This window comes from Podarcis filfolensis (assembly GCF_964270895.1).
Source record: "Podarcis filfolensis genome assembly, chromosome: W".
NCBI classification, from domain to species: domain Eukaryota; kingdom Metazoa; phylum Chordata; class Lepidosauria; order Squamata; family Lacertidae; genus Podarcis; species Podarcis filfolensis.
Window position 1 is genome coordinate 1,983,599 of NC_139619.1, and position 19,692 is coordinate 2,003,290.

The following is a 19,692-nucleotide window of genomic DNA, read 5'->3' on the forward strand; positions in this document are numbered from 1 at the left end:
TTCCAGTCTTTGATTTCTCTAAAAATGCTGTTTTCTGCATGTTACACAGTTGTATAAATCCTCAAACTATTTAGCTGATTATTATCAATAAAAAGTTTGTGAATGTTTATTCAAAACCAGCCAAGGAGTCCAGTTCGCTTTGTTGTGTCTTCACATACTTTGTAGAGGGTTCCCATTCATCTTTAAAGTCACAGTTATCCTTGTCCCGTAGCTTGTATGTCAGTTTGGCCAGTTCTGCCTAGTCCATCCATTTTTCTGGCCATGATTCTTTAGTTGGGGTTTCTTCAGTCTTCCATCCTTGTGCTATTAGAACTCTTCCTGCCGTTGTCGCATACATGAAGATGTTTTTCAACTTTTTTGGCAGGTCTTTCCCTACAATCCTCAACAAAAATGCCTCGGGTTTTTTAACAAATGTTAAATGGAACATTTTCTTCAATTCATTGTATATCATTTCCCAAAATGTTTTAATTACCTTACAATCCCACCACATATGATAAAATGTCCTCTCCTTTTCCTTACACTTCCAACATATATTTGAACTAGTTTTGTACATTTCCCCTAACTGCACTGGTGTTGTGTACCATCTGTACATCATCTTCATGCAATTCTCCTTCAATAGGGAACAGACTGTAAATTTTAAGTCAGTTTTCCATAATTTTTCCCAATCTTCCATCATAATGTTGTGACCTACATCTTGTGCCCATTTTATCATAACTGATTTTACCTCTTCATCTTTCGTCTCCCATTCTAATAGTATGCTGTATGCGGCCTTCAGTAGTTTCATTTTCCTTCAATCACTTCTGTTTGAAACCTAGATCTAGTATAACTAAATCCTTTCTTGCTGTCTTCTTTATGTGTTTCATATAGTTGTCGATAATGCAACCAACTCTGAAAGTGGTCTTTGATCTCATCATAATCTCTTAATTTCCATTTTCCATCATGTTCCTTTAATAAATCAGCATATGTGAGCCATTTTCCTTTCTTTCCAAGTGGTTTGAGCAGTAATGCTTCATGTGGTGAAAGCCACCATGGGGTCTTTTGTTCCAATAAGTCTTTGTATCTCTCCCATACTCTCATTAGTGATTTCCTGATTATATGGTTGTAAAAACTTCTATGAACCTTCCCTTTCCCGTACCATAAGTATGCATGCCAGCCGAATCTGTTGTCATGTCCTTCTAGTTCTAATGCCTCTTGCTTATCCAATCTCATCCAGTCCCTGATCCATACCAAACAAGCAGATTCATAATACAATTTAAGGTCTGGGAGGGCAAACCCGCCTCTATCTTTTACATCTGTAAGTATTTTATGTTTTATCCTTGGCCTTTTGTCCCCTCAGATAAATCTTGAAATCTCTTTCTGCCATTTTTTAAAACATTGATCTTTCAGGATGACTGGTATTGATTGAAAAAGAAATAGCATTTTTGGCAACACATTCATTTTAATCGCCAATATTTTTCCTAACATTGAGAGATTCATTCTGCTCCATATTTCTAAATTTCTTTTTACCTCAAGCCAAATTTTTTCATAGTTATTTTTAGATAGGTTTATATTTCTTGATGTTAACCAAATCCCTAAACATTTAACCTTTTTATGGACTTCAATCTCAATGTTTTGTTCTAATTCAGTTCTTTCTTCTTCTTTCATGTTTTTAACTAATAATTTAGTTTTTTTCCTATTTAGCTTAAATTCTGCCACTTCCCCAAAATTCTGAATTTTTTCTATTACTTCAGGGAGTAAAGTTTTAGGTTCTTCCACTGTTATCACTAGGTCATCTGCATACGCTTTTAACTTGAATTCACTTTTCCCAGTTTTTACACCTGTAATCTCTTCATTTGCTCTTACGTTTTTGGCAAGTACTTCCAAAACCAGAATAAACAATAATAGTGACAATGGGCATCCTTGTCTTGTTCCTTTTTGGATCTTACAATCATCCGTTATCACCTGATTTATAATTAGTTTGGCTTTTTGTTCTGAATAGATTGCTGCTATTGCTTTTAAAAACTTAGGACCGCTTCTGATTTCTTCTAACAACTTTATCATGAACTTCCAAGATACATTATCGAAGGCTTTTTCAGCGTCTATATACATCATTGCCACTTTCTTTTCATTTTTAGCCTCCAAATATTCTATTATATTCAAAATATTCCTTATATTCTCCTTCATTTGTTTTCCTGCTAAGAACCCGGCTTGATCTTGATGTATATATTCATTTAATTTTTTTTTAATCTGTTAGCTAGAATATTTGCAAACAATTTGTAATCGTTATTTAACAAGGAGATAGGCCTATAGTTTTTAATTTGCAGTAAATCTGCGTCTTGTTTTGGAATTACTGTTATATAGGCCTGTTTCCATGTTTCTGGGATTTCAGCTGTGTTCAATATTTCATTCATGACATCTTTCAATGGGTTCGCTAATTGTTCATTTAATTTCTTATAATATTTTGCCGTAAAGCCATCTGGGCCTGGGGACTTGCCATTTTTAGGGCTTTTTATTGCCTCAAGTAGTTCTTGCATTGTTATCTGGGAGTTAAGGATATTCCTTTGTTCTTGTTTTAAATATGGCATATTGCTATTTCTGATGTACTCTTCTATCTTAAATGTTTTTTTCTTTCCCTTGTCTATACAGCTCAGAAGAATATTTAAGAAATCCTTCTCGTATTTCCTTCAGCTTGTCTGTAATTCTGCCATTTATGTTAATTTTATTTATGGAGTTCCTTTGTTCATTTGTATTCACTTCCAGGCTAACAACTTCCCCGGTTTATTTGCATGCTCAAAATATTTTTGTTTTACTTTTTTATTTTCCAGCTGATTTCCTCGTTTATAATCATTGAGTATTGGGTTTGTAATGTTTTGATTGCCTGTTTTACTGCCTCTTTATTTGCTTTGTTTGGCAGCTGTTTCTCCTTTTTCATAATTTCCTCTAATATTTCTTTTTCTTTTTCTCTCTCAATTTCCTTTTAAATGAGTTTTGTTGTATAAAGAGTCCTCTCATTACAGCCTTGCTTGCATCCCAGACCGTCTGTAACTTTGTTTGCCCTTGACTATTTATTTCAAAATAATCCATCAAGGTCTTTTTTGCTTTTTCAACAAATTTGTGATCATCTAATAAATCATCATTTAATCTCCATCTAAAAGAGATTTGGCTTTCTTTTTGTAATTCCATAGTCAGGGAATTATGGTCTGTAAAGGTTCTGGGATTGATTTCAATTTTTTTGACTCTTGTTTCCAATTCTTTGGAAATCCATACAGAGTCTATTCTCGAGCTGCTGTCATGTACATGGCTGTAAAAAGTATACTCTCTATCAAACATGTGTCTCATTCTCCAGATATCTATCAGCTTTAGATTTTGAGTCATGTCAAGAAAAGGTTTTGGCAGTTTACCATCTTTGGTCTCTTTTTTCCTGGCTGATCTGTCTTTGTCTAAAGTTGGAACTCCATTTCATTTAAGTCTCCCATTAATATAATCTTTTGATCTGCAAATTCAAATAGTTCTGTTTCTAGTTTTCTGAAAAAAATTGCTTTTTTATCATTAGGGGCGTAAATACCAACCAATATCACTTTCTCTCCCTGGATTTTAATTTGTATTATTAAAATTCTGCCTTTTTCGTCCTGAATCAATTTGGGTTCAAGTGCAGGATTAATATAAAAAACAACTCCTCTCTTTTTTGTTTTATCTGATGAGATGAAATCCATACCTAATTTTTTGTTAATTAAGACCCTCTTGGGGGCTCTTGGGGACACATTATATCCAATTTCTGTTTTGCTATTACATGTTCAATGCAATGTCGTTTGGCTTCATAATTTAAACCGTTAAACCGTTAACATTTCAACTCAGTAATTTAAGATTGGCCATTTCCAGAGTCAGTTACAATATCTGTTTTCCCTGAAAGCCTGTTCCAAGGCTTTCTTTTGCTCAGATCGGGGGTCTCCCCTGTCTTGTTTGGGGTCTAAGTCTCTCCTATTTTTATCCAGGAATTCTCTCGCCTGAAATTCTGATGTCAGTTTATATCTCCTCTTCATGTATGTAAAGGAGATACCCTCAGGAAATTCCCATTTGTATCTGATGTCAGCTCGCCTAAGAGCCGTTGTCAAAAACCGGTATTTTGTTGTTCTGAATCTCAATTTCAGAGGAATTTCTCTAAAAATGCCTACTTTCTGTCCAGCAACCACGAGATCATTTTCAAATCTATTCTGAAGGATTGTGTCCTTCACTTTTTTTGTCACTAATGTTAACAAAATGTCTCCTGGCTGCTTCCGTTTTCTGCTCTGAAACGATTTAATTCCAAAACAGCTTTCAACTGAGCCATCCAGCCAATCTTTACTTTCCCCCATCCACTCTGAAATTGTCTGTGTCACATATGTCTCTAGGACTGGCTCAGAGTCAGAGTCTGGTAGCCCTCTGATTCTGACCGTCCTGTCCCGTTCTTGTAATTGCAGAAGTAAAACCTGATCTTCTAAATCACTCTGTTTCTCTTGAACCCCTTGTACCAATCCTGACATCCCTTTTTGTTCCTCCCTTACTTCTGTGACTTCCTCTCTTAATTTTTCTAATTTATCTACTTTTGTCTCCAAATTGCTAACTTTATCTCCCAATATCCCAAACTGTTCTTTTAGAACTTTGTTTGAGTTCTCAATATCTCTGTGTACTTGTTCCTTCAATGATAAATTAGATTTTTCCATGTCACTACAGACCTGTTGTGTAAATTCTTGCATTGATTTCATCATCTCTTTCCTAAATTCTAAAAGCTGCAGTGCAAAAGGGTCTGTCTGTTCTTTGTCGCCTTTTCCCCCATTATCGCCCTGTACACTGGCCCATCTTGCAGCTGCAGCAGCAACCGAAGCTGCTGTTTTACGTGTTGTTATTCTGTCTGGCCCCGACATTTCTTATCTGTTGGTTCCAAGTATTGTATGAGTTGTTCAAGGTCACACCTGCCAGCTCTGAATCTGTTCGGCTGTACAGCTATCACCCCCTCCCAGCTTTCTCCCGGTTTCCCTTTCCCTTTTGTCAGCTATCTCTCTCCCCGTCACACTTTCACATTCACTTTTATCCCCTAAGCAAAGGAAGATATAAAAAGAAAAAGAAAAAAAGGGGAAACTTTCAATAAAACATGTAACATAGAATATGTAAATACAATATTTAACAATAAGGGGGGGGCAGTTAATATTCCAAGAACAAGGGAGGGAAATTAAAAAATATATTAGCCCAGTCCAATTTCCAATATTGTCTTGGAACAAAAGGCATGCACAAAACAAATAAAAAACCAGCAGAGAAGAAATTATTCTTTAAATTATACCTATCTACTTATAGTCTCTCAAATTGTGGTGGTTTGCAATATTTCCATAACTTGTAGGTCCTTTTAGTTAGTTCTTATTTTTAATCCCATGGCCGTAGTCTTGTTTTCCAAATCGCAAATTCACAGGCAACTAAAGTTCCAATTATCAAGCAGCTGAGGCTTTGATTAACAAATCTTATTTGGAGAACTCTCCCATTTCTTTTTTCTTTTTTCTTTTTAAAGGGACACGGGTGGCGCTGTGGGTAAAACCTCAGTGCCTAGGACTTGCCGATCGTATGGTCGGCGGTTTGAATCTCCGTGGCGGGGTGAGCTCCCGTCTTTCGGTCCCAGCTCTTGCCCACCTAGCAGTTCGAAAGCACCCCTAAAAAGTGCAAGTAGATAAATAGGTACCGCTATATAGCGGGAAGGTAAACGGCGTTTCCGTGTGCTGCGCTGGTGCTGGCTCACCAGCTGCAGCTTCATCACGCTGGCCACGTGACCCGGAAGTGTCTCCGGACAGCGCTGGCCCCCGGCATCTTAAGTGAGATGGGCGCACAACCCTAGAGTCGGACACGACTGGCCCGTACGGGCAGGGGTACCTTTACCCATTTCTTTTTGGGGTACTTTAGAGTACTTGGGAAGCTGTTCCAGGCTCTTTTCTACTTTTATTTTGGAGGTTGCTCCCCAAATGTGCAAGAGTTCCCTGCAGGCTTCCTGTCTTTACTTCCCCCTTTCTTCTTCCAAATTTTTTTGTAAAGTTGCTTAAACCTCCAGCTGTGTAGATTTTCACTTATATCTCACTGGGTAACTGGATACAGTTAAAGTTGCAAGCCATTAGAATGTAACCATCCTTCCAGTCAAAGTTAGCTGTAGCAATTCTCCATAGCAATAAACAAGGTCTGAGTCCCATTCACAAAAAAGTTCCCTTGCAGAGCCTGTCCGCAAAGATCGGAAACTGACTTCCTATTTTGTTTCCGTTTCGCCAAATTGAAGTTTTATGGTCTAACTGCGCCTTTAAATTGTTTTATTGGCTTTTACCTCTAATTAGGAAGGTCTGCTGCTTCTGGTGACGGATCGTAGCTTCAGCAGGAGGTTGCGTTGTTGCCTGGAGCGTTCTCAAGCCTCTTCCCCTTTCCTCCCGTGTGCTAAACAGCAGCCGGGGGGTGCTCGGGGGGGGGGGGGGAGAATTCTTGCTCTGCAGGAACCCTTGGGTCCCCACACTCCTGTGGGGTTTTTTGGGGAGGGGGTGCGCTGAGCTCTGTCGCTGCCCTCAAAGCCTCTCCGCCGGCTCCGTGTCACAGACGACACTCAGCACACTGACATTTTCCTCTGCAGCAGCCGGAACTGAAGTCTGTTTTCATATAATTTAGTTTATTGGATTTTTTACTTTGGTTTATTTTTGTTTAGTTAGAAATTATAAGAAAAGAGTATGTACAAATACAAGTTTAAATCAATATTTAATGGTATAACTATTTAAGGCTGTACATGTACCTAAGATCGTGTATGGATGTAAATTAATTAAAAAAAGAGAGAGATCGGCCCTTGGGGAGGATTGCGGCACCAGCAAACTATTAAAATACAATAGTCTTTCAGATATTAAAAGCTTCCCTAAACAGGGCTGCCTTCAGATGTCTTCTAAAAGTCTGGTAGTTGTTTTTCTCTTTGACATCTGATGGGAGGGCATTCCACAGGGCGGGCACCACTACCGAGAAGGCCCTCTGCCTGGTTCCCTGTAACTTGGCTTCTTCAAGTGAGGGAACCACCAGAAGGCCCTCTGGGCTGGACCTCAGTGTCTGGGCTGAACAATGGCTTTGACAGGGGCGCCAGTCATATCAGCCGAAAAATCCCCCAGACCTGTTTGGAATCCCACTGGATCCATCAGCCTCTGAGGGCGGACCTTCCTAATAGATCCCCCTCTGTGGAGGGGGAAAGGTGCTGACATCCTAAATCTCAACAGGAAGTGATCTGACCATGACAAGGGACTGATGTCAATGTCCCCCACCTTCAAATCACCCTCTTCCTGTCCAGTCCAGAAAACAAGGTCCAGAGTGTGTTGGGCCGGTGACATGTTGGAACAGCCCCATGGTTGTCATGGCAGCCATGAAGTCCTGAGCTGCCCCAGAGCCAGCTGTCTCAACATGGATGTTGAAGTCTCCCAGAACCAGTAGTCTGGGAGTCCCCAACACTGCCTCCAAGACCAACTCTGTCATCTCAGGCAGGGAGACTGCTGGGCAGTGAGGCGGGTGGTAAACTAGCAGAATCCCTAATCTGTCCTGATTGCCCAACGCCAGGAACAAACACTCTAGGCCCCCCCCCCAAACTGGACAGAGAGCCTGGAGATACAGAATCTCTATGTTGTTGTTGTTTAGTCGTTTAGTCGTGTCCGACTCTTCGTGACCCCATGGACCAGAGCACACCAGGCACTCCTGTCTTCCACTGCCTCCCACAGTTTGGTCAGACTCATGTTTGTAGCTTCGAGAACACTGTCCAACCATCTCATCCTCTGTCGTCCCCTTCTCCTTGTGCCCTCCATCTTTCCCAACATCTGGGTCTTTTCCAGGGAGTCTTCTCTTCTCATGAGGTGCCAAAGTCTTGGAGCCTCAGCTTCACGATCTGTCCTTCTAGTGAGCACTCAGGGCTGATTTCCTTAAGAATGGAGAGGTTTGATCTTCTTGCAGTCCATGGGACTCTCAAGAGTCTCCTCCAGCACCAGAATTCAAAAGCATCAATTCTGTGGTGATCAGCCTTCTTTATGGTCCAGTTCTCACTTCCATACATCACTACTGGGAAAACCAGAGCTTTAACTATACGGACCTTTGTTGGCAAGGTGATGTCTCTGCTTTTTAAGATGCTGTCTAGGTTTGCCATCGCCTTTCTCCCAAGGAGCAGGCGTCTTTTAATTTCGTGACTGCTGTCACCATCTGCAGTGATCATGGAGCCCAAGAAAGTGAAATCTCTCACTGCTTCCATTTCTTCCCCTTCTATTTGCCAGGAGGTGATGGGCCCAGTGGCCATGATCTTCGTTTTTTTGATGTTGAGCTTCAGACCATATTTTGCGCTCTCCTCTTTCACCCTCATTAAAAGGTTCTTTAGTTCCTCCTCACTTTCTGCCATCAAGGTTGTGTCATCTGCATATCTGAGGTTGTTGATATTTCTTCCGGCAATCGAAACAGTTTAAAAACAGTTTTTTATAAAAAGGTCCTCTCTGCTGAGCAGCAGTCCTCATGGGCCTGTCAGGCCCCGCTCTAGGCCAGGTGGAGAGAGGCAGGAATGGGGCCCTCAGGCACTCAGCAGAGGAGTCCTCTGGTTGAAACCCAGATATCGCCCAGTCCTACTATTGCATATCTCTGTCCAGGTGCTAAGTACTTTTATGCTGCTTTACAAATGTGTCCACCACCTAGTTGATTTGTGCAGTATATTTGCCTGTAAAATAAATATAAAGAAAGTAGTGGGGTTTTTTGGGAATGTTTGATGTTTTATTGTGTTCTTTATCTGCAGGAAGCTGCCTAGAGTGGCTGGGGAAACCGAGTCAGATGGGCAGAGTACAAATAATAAAATTATGATTACTATTATTTGGTTACAAAGAACAGGAAGTAAGTGACACAGGGTGGCGTCACTAGAAAGTTATCTGTGATTAAGCCAAGAGTAAATGCAAACATGGGAAAAGTGAAAGTGAAAATTTCACTAGCCTTTATCTGCTTTAATGTGTATTTGAGGTAAATATTTATATTTTATTAGAGAGAAATTTTGAATTGTCTTAAAACAAGCCTATCCAAGAAGCAGAGAACAGTTTGCGTATTAAGGATCCATAGCTAAAGCTGAAGTTTGCGCATCCCATTTCTTGTGATCTTGTGGAATTTATTTATCACTTCAAATTTCTAAACTGCTTCTCCTCTCCAAAAGGAAACTGGGGAGCTAACAACCATCAAACTGCTACATGTAAAAACCTGGAAGACATCAACTGAACCACAGGAAGCTATAGCTGTTAATGCATTCACTCTAAAACTTCCCTAAACTGCATTTCAAAGGCCTTGAGAAATAATAATAAAAAGTGTTAACAATCTTCCTGGGTGCAACTATAGTATGAGACTTCCCAATTTCCCCTGGGAACATAGGAGGGTTGTGCATATATTATCTTCAAGCATTGGCAGGTTCCTTGTTCATTTTCTCGGTAGTGGTACCCGCCCTGTGGAACGCCCTCCCACAAGATGTTAACAAAAAAAACAACTACCAGACTTTTAGAAGAGATCTGAAGGCAGCCCTCTTTAGGGAAGCTTTTGATGTTTAACAGACCACTGTATTTTAATACTTTGTTGGAAGCCGCCCAGAGTGGCTGGGGAAACCCAGCCAGATGGGCGGGGTATAAATAAATTATTATTATTATTATTATTATTATTATTATTATTATTATTATTGCAACGGCTTTGGATTACAACCATTTTGGATTACAACCACGTCAAACCCGGAACCTGTTTTGGTTTACAACCAGACCTCCAGAACGGATTATGGTTGTAAACCATATTGGTAGTTCTTGTATGTACAAGTATGGGTTTGTGTATGGGAGCTTCTCCCTGAGATAACTTGGGAAGGGCTGTAGCTCAGTGGTGGACCATCTGCTTTGAATTTAAACAGTCCCAGAGTCAGTTCTCAGTATCTCCAGGTAGGGCTGGGTGTTGTCCTCAGTAGGAAACCCTGGAGAGCTGGTGCCAGTCAGTGCAGACAATATTGTGTTAGATGGAGCACAACGATCCAACAGGAGGCAATGATGGCCACCAAATCAGATGGCTTTAAAAGAGGTTTGGGCAAATTCAAGGAGCATAATGCCGTCAATGACTACTAGCTATGACAGCTATGCTCTGCCTCCATGGTTGGAGGCAATAATACTTCTGAATGCCAGTTTCTGGAAACAGCAGGAGGGGAGAGTGCAGTTGTGCTTGGGTGTTGCTTGCCAGTCTCCCACAGACATCTGGTTGGCAACTGAGAACAGGGTGCTGGACTAGATGGGTGATTGGCCTGATATGTCAGGCTCATCTGTGTTCTTTTGTGTGGCTCGATATAAAGCAGCTTTCTATGTTGTTGAACTTTACTCAGAACATTTCTGTGTTCGTGTTTTCAAATAATTACAAATACTTATTTCTCTTTCTCTTTTTTTATTTTTGTGTTTATCTGCAGAATGGGTGCATGTCGTTGGTGCACCTCTGATGATTCAGTCGTCAACCTGCTAAAAAGTTATGCTTCCTCTACACTGCCTGCAAATGAATTTGCTTCAGCCAATAATGACCTCTGTTACTGCATAGAGTGTGTGGATGAGTACCATAAAGCAAAGGATGAGTTGCCATCCTTCCATGAGGTAATTTGCTTTGATTGATAGCCCACTATATCCTGGCTGTGTTGGGGCTGGCTGATGACAGAGACAGTCATAGCAGATTTGGGCAGGCAGAAGGCCAGTAGTTATTTGATAGCTTCAGGGGTGGGTAGCTTGATTCAGCTGGTGGTAGAGGTTGGTGGGGTTGCTCACCTGAAGTCGCAGTGATGTCATCAGGTGACTCATTCCCCCCTCCCCTATGTGATGTGCAGCACTTTGAAGCCGCAACAACAACAAAATATTGGGGGTGCCAAACAAATCTCTTCCTTACCTTCCTCCCGCCTGCTGAAATCTGCTTTGGGCTGTAAAGTGGGTGGTAGCCACCCTGGTGTATGATCCTAAGAACTGGCTTAAAATAAGATCTCCAATTAAAAAAAGACAGCCCACATGACTGCCCCCTGGAGAGCTGATGGTCAAGCAGAGCAGGCAATACTTGGATAAATGGGCCAGTGATACAAAGCTGGTTTATATGTAAGAAATTGGATCTGTAAAGGTGCCCTTAGGAATGTAAGCACTGCGCAGTTCCAGCTCACTTAGAATAATAATAATAATTTATTATTTATACCCCGCCCATCTGGCTGGGTTTCCCCAGCCACTCGGGGCAGCTCCCAATCGGATATTAAAAACACAATACAGCATTAAACATTAAAAACTTCCCTAAACAGAGCTGCCTTCAGATGTCTTTTCCTTGACCTCTGATGGGAGGGCGTTCCACAGGGCAGGCACCTCTACTGAGAAGGCCCTCTGCCTGGTTCCCTGTAACCTCACTTCTTGCAGTGAGGGAACCGCCAGAAGGCCCTTGGCGTTGGATCTCAGTGTCCGGGCTGAACGATGGGGGTGGAGACGCTCCTTCTGGACACAGAATTGACCTGCGCCTCCATGGACAGCTGTGAGTCCAAAATGACTCCCAGGCTGCACACCTGGTCCTTCAGGGGCACAGTTAACCCATTCAGGACCAGGGAGTCCCCCCCACCCGCCCGCCCACTCCAAACAGTACTTCTGTCTTGTCAGGATTCAACCTTAATCTGTTAGACGCCATCCATCCTCCAACCGCCTCCAGACACTCACACAGGACCTTCACCGCCTTCACTGGTTCTGATTTAAGAGAGAGGTAGAGCTGGGTATCAACTGCATACTGCATACGCCCAGCCCAAACCCCCTGATGATCTCTCAGCGGCTTCATATAGATATAAAAAAGCATGGGGGAGAGGACGGAACCCTGAGGCACCCCACAAGTTAGAGCCCAAGGGTCTGAACATTCATGTTCATCACCACTTTCTGGATACAGCCCAGGAGAAAGGAGCAGAACCACTGTATGACAGTGCCCCCAGCTCCCAGCCCCTCTAGACGGTCCAGAAGGATGTTATGGTCGATGGTAACAAAGGCGGCTGAGAGATCCAGCAGAACTAGGAAACAGCTCTCACCTTTGTCCCTAGCCCGCCGGAGATCATCGACCAGCGCGATCAAGGTAGTTTCAGTCCCATGATGAGGCCTGAATCCCGATTGGAAGGGATCCAAATGGTTCGCATCCTCTAGGCATGCTTGGAGTTGTTCAGCAACCACTCGCTCAATCACCTTGCCCAAGAATGGAAGATTTGAGACTGGGCGATAGTTGGCCATATTGACTGGGCCTAAAGATGTTTTTTTAAGAAGCAGTTTAATGACCGCCTCTTTCAGTGGGTCTGGGAAGGCTCCCTCACAGAGAGAAGCATTCACCACCCTGCAGAGCCCATCGCCCAGCCCTTCCTGGCTCGCTTTTATTAGGGAGGATGGGCAAGGATAAAGGAGTCAGGTGGTTGGTTTCACTCGTCCAAGCAGCCTGTCCACATTCTCGGAGGTAACAGATTGGAATTGATCCCATATAACATGACTAGACAGGACTCCAGCACTCTCCCGCCCTGGCCCTGCTCCCACGGTGGAGTCTACCTCCTTCCGAATCTGAGCGACTTCATCTGCAAAAAACTTAGCAAAAGCATTGCAGGAGACCTTGGGGTCCCTACCAGGCCCCGGTGACGAAGGTGGTTTCAATAGATTGCCAACCACCTGAAAGAGTCTCCTGCTGCTGTTTTCTGCAGATGCAGCAGAGGTAGTGAAGAAGGTCCTTTTCACCGTCGCCACTTGGTAGGCTTGACGTTGAGCTCTAACCTGTGTCCGATCCGATTCAGAATGAGTTTTCCGCCACCAGCGCTCTAGCCATCTCAACGATTGTTTCACTGCCCTCAGAACCGGGGAAAACCACAGGGCTGTCTGGGCTCCATGCAATCGGAGAGGGCGCTTTGGAGCCAGGCAGTCAATAGCCCTGGTTAACTCCGCATTCCAACGGGTCACCAGGGAATCAGCTGAAAGGCCATCAACATGGGATAAAACATCCCCTACCACTCACTGGAAGCCATTTGGATCCATTAAGTGGTGGGGGCGGACCATCCAAATTGGTCCCACCTCCCTGCAGAGGGGAAGGGTCGCAGAGAAGTCCAGTTGCACCAGGAAGTGATCTGACCATTGGCACAGAATAAAAGTGTGGTGTAGCTTTTTCTGGGGGTGATGCACTTGCTCACTTAAACTTAATGGAGGGGAAAACACAGGGATTTGGACCAGGGAACAGCAATGTGAAAGGAGGGCAGGGATCTGTGAGTGGACAGAAATCTGTTAATGTTAATACATAACATAGCATACATTTAATATTGTTTCAGTTGTGTGTCACAAGCACATTAGCTATATAGCTTGCTGGGTTCTAGCCAACAATGTTTTCCAGGTAGACCCATTGAAATATATATCTGCCTAAATTAGTCATGCCCATTAATCTAAATCGGACTTCAGTTCAGAGAACACTAGATACAATCAACTGCATTTTTTAAAAGTTGCACTTATAAGCTGGCTGCAGCAATTATGAAAGTAAATTTTCTGCATTTAACTCACTTTGTAAATAAGTCTTTCCTTGTGTGAAAAATAAAATTGCCTGCAAGTACTTTTCTTCCCCTTGCAAGTCCTTTTCTTATTCAACATCTTTATCAACGACTTGGATGATGGACTCAAGGGCATCCTGATCAAATTTGCAGATGACACCAAACTGGGAGGGGTGGCTAACACCCCAGAGGACAGGATCACACTTCAAAACGACCTTGACAGATTAGAGAACTGGGCCAAAACAAACAAGATTAATTTTAACAGGGAGAAATGTAAAGTATTGCACTTGGGCAAACAAAATGAGAGGCACAAATACAAGATGGGTGACACCTGGCTTGAGAGCAGTACATGTGAAAAGGATCTAGGAGTCTTGGTTGACCACAAACTTGACATGAGCCAACAGTGTGACGCGGCAGCTAAAAAAGCCAATGCAATTCTGGGCTGCATCAATAGGAGTATAGCATCTAGATCAAGGGAAGTAATAGTGCCACTGTATTCTGCTCTGGTCAGACCTCACCTGGAGTACACTGTCCAGTTCTGGGCACCACAGTTCAAGAAGGACACTGACAAACTGGAACGTGTCCAGAGGAGGGCAACCAAAATGGTCAAAGGCCTGGAAACGATGCCTTATGAGGAACGGCTAAGGGAGCTGGGCATGTTTAGCCTGGAGAAGAGGAGGTTAAGGGGTGATATGATAGCCATGTTCAAATATATAAAAGGATGTCACATAGAGGAGGGAGAAAGGTTGTTTTCTGCTGCTCCAGAGAAGCGGACACGGAGCAATGGATCCAAACTACAAGAAAGAAGATTCCACCTAAACATTAGGAAGAACTTCCTGACAGTAAGAGCTGTTCGACAGTGGAATTTGCTGCCAAGGAGTGTGGTGTAGTCTCCTTCTTTGGAGGTCTTTAAGCAGAGGCTTGACAACCATATGTCAGGAGTGCTCTGATGGTGTTTCCTGCTTGGCAGGGGGTTGGACTCGATGGCCCTTGTGGTCTCTTCCAATTCTATGATTCTATGATCATGTGAAAGGCTGGGCTGGATGAGATTGCCGGAAGAAATATCAACAACCTCAGCTATCAGGTTACATACGCTTCAGGTTACTGACTCCGCTAACCTAGAAATAGTGCTTCAGGTTAAGAACTTTGCTTCAGGATGAGAACAGAAATTGTGCTTTGGCAGTGTGGCGGCAGCAGGAGGCCCCATTAGCTAAAGTGGTGCTTCAGGTTAAGACCAGTTTCAGGTTAAGAACGGACCTCTGGAACGAAGTACTTAACCCGAGGTACCACTGTACAAGGCTGAGATGCTTCCTTCTCCCAACAGCTTCACGGGCCCAGAGTGTTCCTGATAAGCATCACCAGTCTCCTCCTCAAAATACCGAAACAGAGAGACAGTCTTTAGACAGTCAGGGATTTGATGTTAGAGTAGGAAAATGTTTTTGGTTGCTGCACTTCTGCATTGTTACTTGATTTAACTTTTGGCCCAGTATTTAGTTCTAGTTTTTCTGGTATACTGCTGCATTATTTCCTCTTTCTAGTCCCAGCTTTTGCCTTCTCTTTGAGAGAAGATAGAATTTAATGATTTCAAACACCCATCCCTTCATTATTTTGTTGCTCAGTCTAACTTTTGAGCTGCCATCCTGTGTTGGGGATTGGCTTAGGAACAGTTGTATTTCATTTTTTTTTCAGTGTCTCTTTTCTCATTACAGAAGTCAGGTTAATTTTGTTTTTTGGTTTCATTTTGTTTCCTTTGTTCTCTGGTGATGCTCAGACAAAACTATTTTCACTTTTAAAGCTATTTTTTACTCTAATGTATTAACTGGATTAATTTTCCCTGGGCTTCCTTTGCTGGATTGATTTAAACTTCTGCTTTGAATAGTTAGCTGTTTTTCTTTTTCTCCCTTTGGAAACCTAATATACTTTTAGGGGGGTGGTGGAGGAGGAAGGCCAGGAGCAGAATTGTCTCAGCAATAACTAATTTTGCCTGCTCTAATCAATGCATGTCACCATATGCTTTAAGACAGTTTTATTTCACATTTAATTCACAGGCTAATTATTGTACTCTTCTTTTCTGTGAAGATGCTGTTCCTTAATTTTTCTTACCCCTAAATTTCATTGGGCTGTAGCCAATGTTAGTCCCACTCAGAGTAAACCCATTGAACTTTATGAACATGACTGGTGTACATTAATTTAAATGTGTCTACTCTGAGTAGAGTGAAGTCAGGTGGGCCTTAGAAAGCACTGCAAATAACAAGGCCAGTGGAAGTGATGGTATTCCAGCTGAACTATTTAAAATTTTAAATGATGATGCTGTTAAGGTGCTACACTCAATATGCCAGCAAGTTTGGAAAACTCATCAGTGACCAGAGGATTGGAGAAGATCAGTCTACATCCCAATCCCAAAGAAGGGCAGTGCCAAAGAATGCTCCAACTACCGCACAATTGCACTCATTTCACACGCTAGCAAGGTTATGCTTAAAATTCTACAAGGAAGGCTCAAGCAGTATGTGGACCGAGAACTCCCAGAAGTGCAAGCTGGATTTAGAAGGGGCAGAGGAACCAGAGACCAAATTGCAAAAAGCCTTTGACTGTGTTGACCACAGCAAACTATGGCAAGTTCTTAAAGAAATGGGAGTGCCTGATCACCTCATCTGTCTGCTGAGAAATCTCTATGTGGGACAAGAAGCTACAGTTAGAACTGGATATGGAACAACTGATTGGTTCAAAATTGGGAAAGGAGTACGACAAGGCTGTATATTGTCTCCCTGCTTATTTAACTTATATGCAGAATTCATCATGCGAAAGGCTGGGCTGGATGAGATTGCTGGAAGAAATATCAACAACCTCAGATATGCAGATGACACAACCTTGATGGCAGAAAGTGAGGAGGAATTAAAGAACCTTTTATTGAGGGTAAAAGAGGAGAGCGCAAAATATGGTCTGAAACTCAACATCAAAAAAACGAAGATCATGGCCACTGGTCCCATCACCTCCTGGCAAATAGAAGGGGAAGAAATGGAGGCAGTGAGAGATTTTACTTTCTTGGGCTCCATCACTGCAGATGGTGACAGCAGCCACAAAATTAAAAGACGCCTGGATACAACCTAATTATGCATAATGTACTTTTGCTTTCTTTTATCCTATATAATTCCTTGTGAGTTATACTTCTATAGCCAAGAAGCTTGAATGCAGTCATTTTTTATCTGTTGTGGTGTCTATATATATATATATATATATATATATATATATATAAAATAAATAATTCTGATTTATTCCTTCTTAAAACTGACGTGTTCTCTCTGGTTGTTGCCACTTGACCATTTAAGGTTTTTAAACAGAGATCTTCCTCAGTCTGCATCTCTATTGGAATAGCTTTTAGATCTTTTAATTATTTTATCACTTGTGTGTTTGGTGCCCTGGGTTCCTTTTGCGAGGAAGAGGGGGATATAAATTTAATAAAAAATAATCTACAGATTCTGTTGTTTTCAGCTGGTGTCTTCTTAGGACAGCAGAGTCAGTTGCTCTCTCTGTTCTAGAATTTTATAGGGTTTTCCTCCCCCCCCCCAATTGCAGATCCTGTGCAAGCTTGAAATCACTCGCCTTATTACCCACTTTGAGAAATCAATGCAGGAGGAAGATGACAATGACCTCTTCATTGTAGACAAAGATGGGGAAATGCAACTGTGCCATAATACGGATTCCAACTTTGAGGAGAACCTCAGAGTGCCATTGTTGGAAATGCTGAAGTACCCCTACCTGTTACTTCATGAACGTCTCAGTGAGTATCTGGTGGCACCTGAACATGATCCAGTTCTCCCCCTGCATTAGTAGTTCAATAAAAGCAGCTATGGAAAGTCTTCTCAGAATACAGCTGGAGGTGATATGTTGACTGGGATTTGTTTTTTTGTTTTACTATTCCCCCCCAAAAAAAAACCTATTACAAAAGGAGTATTATTTTTATTTATAGAATATATATTCTGCTGCTCATCTAGGGTTGTCACCTTTGGTTGGGCAAAATATGGGACGGGGGGGGGGGGGCTAAAATTCCTTTACCTGATGCAGAATGAAATGACTTCAAAGCAATCAATCAATGTTATTACGGCAAACAGCCAGCATACTAAACCAGAATTTCTGCATAATTCTCTACATAAGCAATAAAAATGATAAATATGGGGTTTAACAATCAATATACTAATTAAATGTACTTAAAATTTGTGTTTAGAGGAATAAAATACCATGAAAGTTTAAAAGAATAGGAGTTTTAACTAAGAACTGTAGCGGTTTATAACATTTTATGCAGCTGTGTAATCTTTTGCTTTCTTTGACTTATGGCTATTGCATAAAATCTAGCTACATTTCCAATGCTGGTCATACTCATAGGGAAGACCCAATGAAATTTATAGATCTAAGTTAGCAATGCGCATTAATTTCAATGACTCATATCCTCCACACATGCTGAATTTCTGCCTGTCAGATGAATGGTAAATGTAGAACCCCAGCCAAAGAAAGAAAGAGAGCAACAAATTCTGTTTCTCTTCCTAACAGAGCTTTGCCTCCAACGTCCCTTTCTATATAGCTGCTAATGCCAATTCATTCACACATACACACACACACACACATACACACACGCCTCATAGTCAGACAAGTTCATTCAACCACTAGGGTTACATCTTTTCTTGTCACATATTTGTTAAAAAGCTTTCATGTGTTATCTATAGGCATTCATAGAATCATAGAAATGTAGAGTTGGAAGGGACCCTGAGCGTCATTTAGTGCTATACCACTGTTCTTCCTCAGCTAGCAAAATGTATAGTGGTACCTCGGGTTAAGAACTTAATTCGTTCCGGAGGTCTGTTCTTAACCTGAAACTGTTCTTAACCTGAAGCACTACTTTCGCTACTTTACTGCCGCTGCGCCGCCGGCATGCGATTTCTGTTCTTATCCTGAAGTAAAGTTCTTAACCCGAGGTACTAATAATATAATAATAATAACTTATTATTTATACCCCGCCCATCTGGATGAGTTTCCCCAGCCACTCTGGGCGGCTTCCAATCAAGTGTTAAAAACAATACAGCATTAAATATTAAAAACTTCCCTAAACAGGGCTGCCTTCAGATGTCTTTTAAAGAGAAGATAGCTGCTTATTTCCTTCACATCTGAAGGGAGGGCGTTCCACAGGGCGGGCGCCAATACCGAAAAGGCCCTCTATTTGGTTCCCTGTAACCTCACTTCTCGCAATGAGGGAACCGCCAGAAGGCCCTCGGCGCTGGATCTCAGTGTCCGGGCTGAACGATGGGGGTGGAGACGCTCCTTCAGGTATACTGGACCGAGGCCGTTTAGGGCTTTAAAGGTCAGCAACAACTCTTTGAATTGTGCTCGGAAACGTACTGGGAGCCAATGCAGATCTCTCAGGACCGGTGTTATGTGGTCCCGGCGGCCACTCCCAGTCACCAGTCTAGCTGCCGCGTTCTGGATTAATTGCAGTTTCCGGGTCACCTTCAAAGGTAGCCCCACGTAGAGTGCATTGCAGTAGTCCAAGCGGGAGATAACTAGAGCATGCACCACTCTGGCGAGACAGTCCACGGGCAGGTAGGGTCTCAACCTGCGTACCAGGTGGAGCTGGTAGACAGCCGCCCTGGACACAGAATTAACCTGCGCCTCCATGGACAGCTGTGAGTCCAAAATGACTCCCAGGCTGCGCCCCTGGTCCTTCAGGGGCACAGTTACCCCATTCAGGACCAGGGAGTCCCCCACACCTGCCCGCCCCCCAAACAGTACTTCTGTCTTGTCAGGATTCAACCTCAATCTGTTAGCCGCCATCCATCCTCCAACCGCCTCCAGGCACTCACACAGGACCTTCACCGCCTTCACTGGTTCTGATTTTAAAAGAGAGGTAGAGCTCGGTATCAGTAGAGCTGGGTACTATTTCTGGGTTAGCGGAGTCTGTAACCTGAAGCGTCTGTAACCTGAAGCTTCTTTAACCCGAGGTACCACTGTATTGGGCAAACCAAGTCCTGCCTATTTAAACTGACAGGAATAGCTTCCCTAAGCAGGTCACCATTTGGAGTTTCACCATTTGTCTAGAGAAAAGTAACTCAGTTATAGCGATTCTGCCAGTCTCTGCTTCCTCTTCCTCCATTTGTAATCTAAGG

At 42.5% G+C, this 19,692-nt stretch overlaps 1 protein-coding gene across 3 annotated transcripts in view; it reads left to right on the forward strand.

The window, feature by feature from the left end:
* Positions 1-19,692, forward strand: part of LOC310753784 (putative helicase senataxin) — a 200,780-nt gene that overhangs the window by 25,433 nt on the left and 155,655 nt on the right. The window contains exons 2-3 of one of the 3 annotated variants that reach the window (XM_083595122.1): positions 10,445-10,622; positions 17,114-17,318. In XM_083595122.1, coding sequence (XP_083451248.1) covers positions 10,446-10,622; positions 17,114-17,318 — 382 coding nt within the window. In that variant the 5' untranslated portion in view covers position 10,445. Of the gene's footprint in view, positions 1-10,444; positions 10,623-17,113; positions 17,319-19,692 lie in introns of those variants that run through there. The other 2 variants (XM_083595124.1, XM_083595123.1) reach the window with 2 other exon arrangements.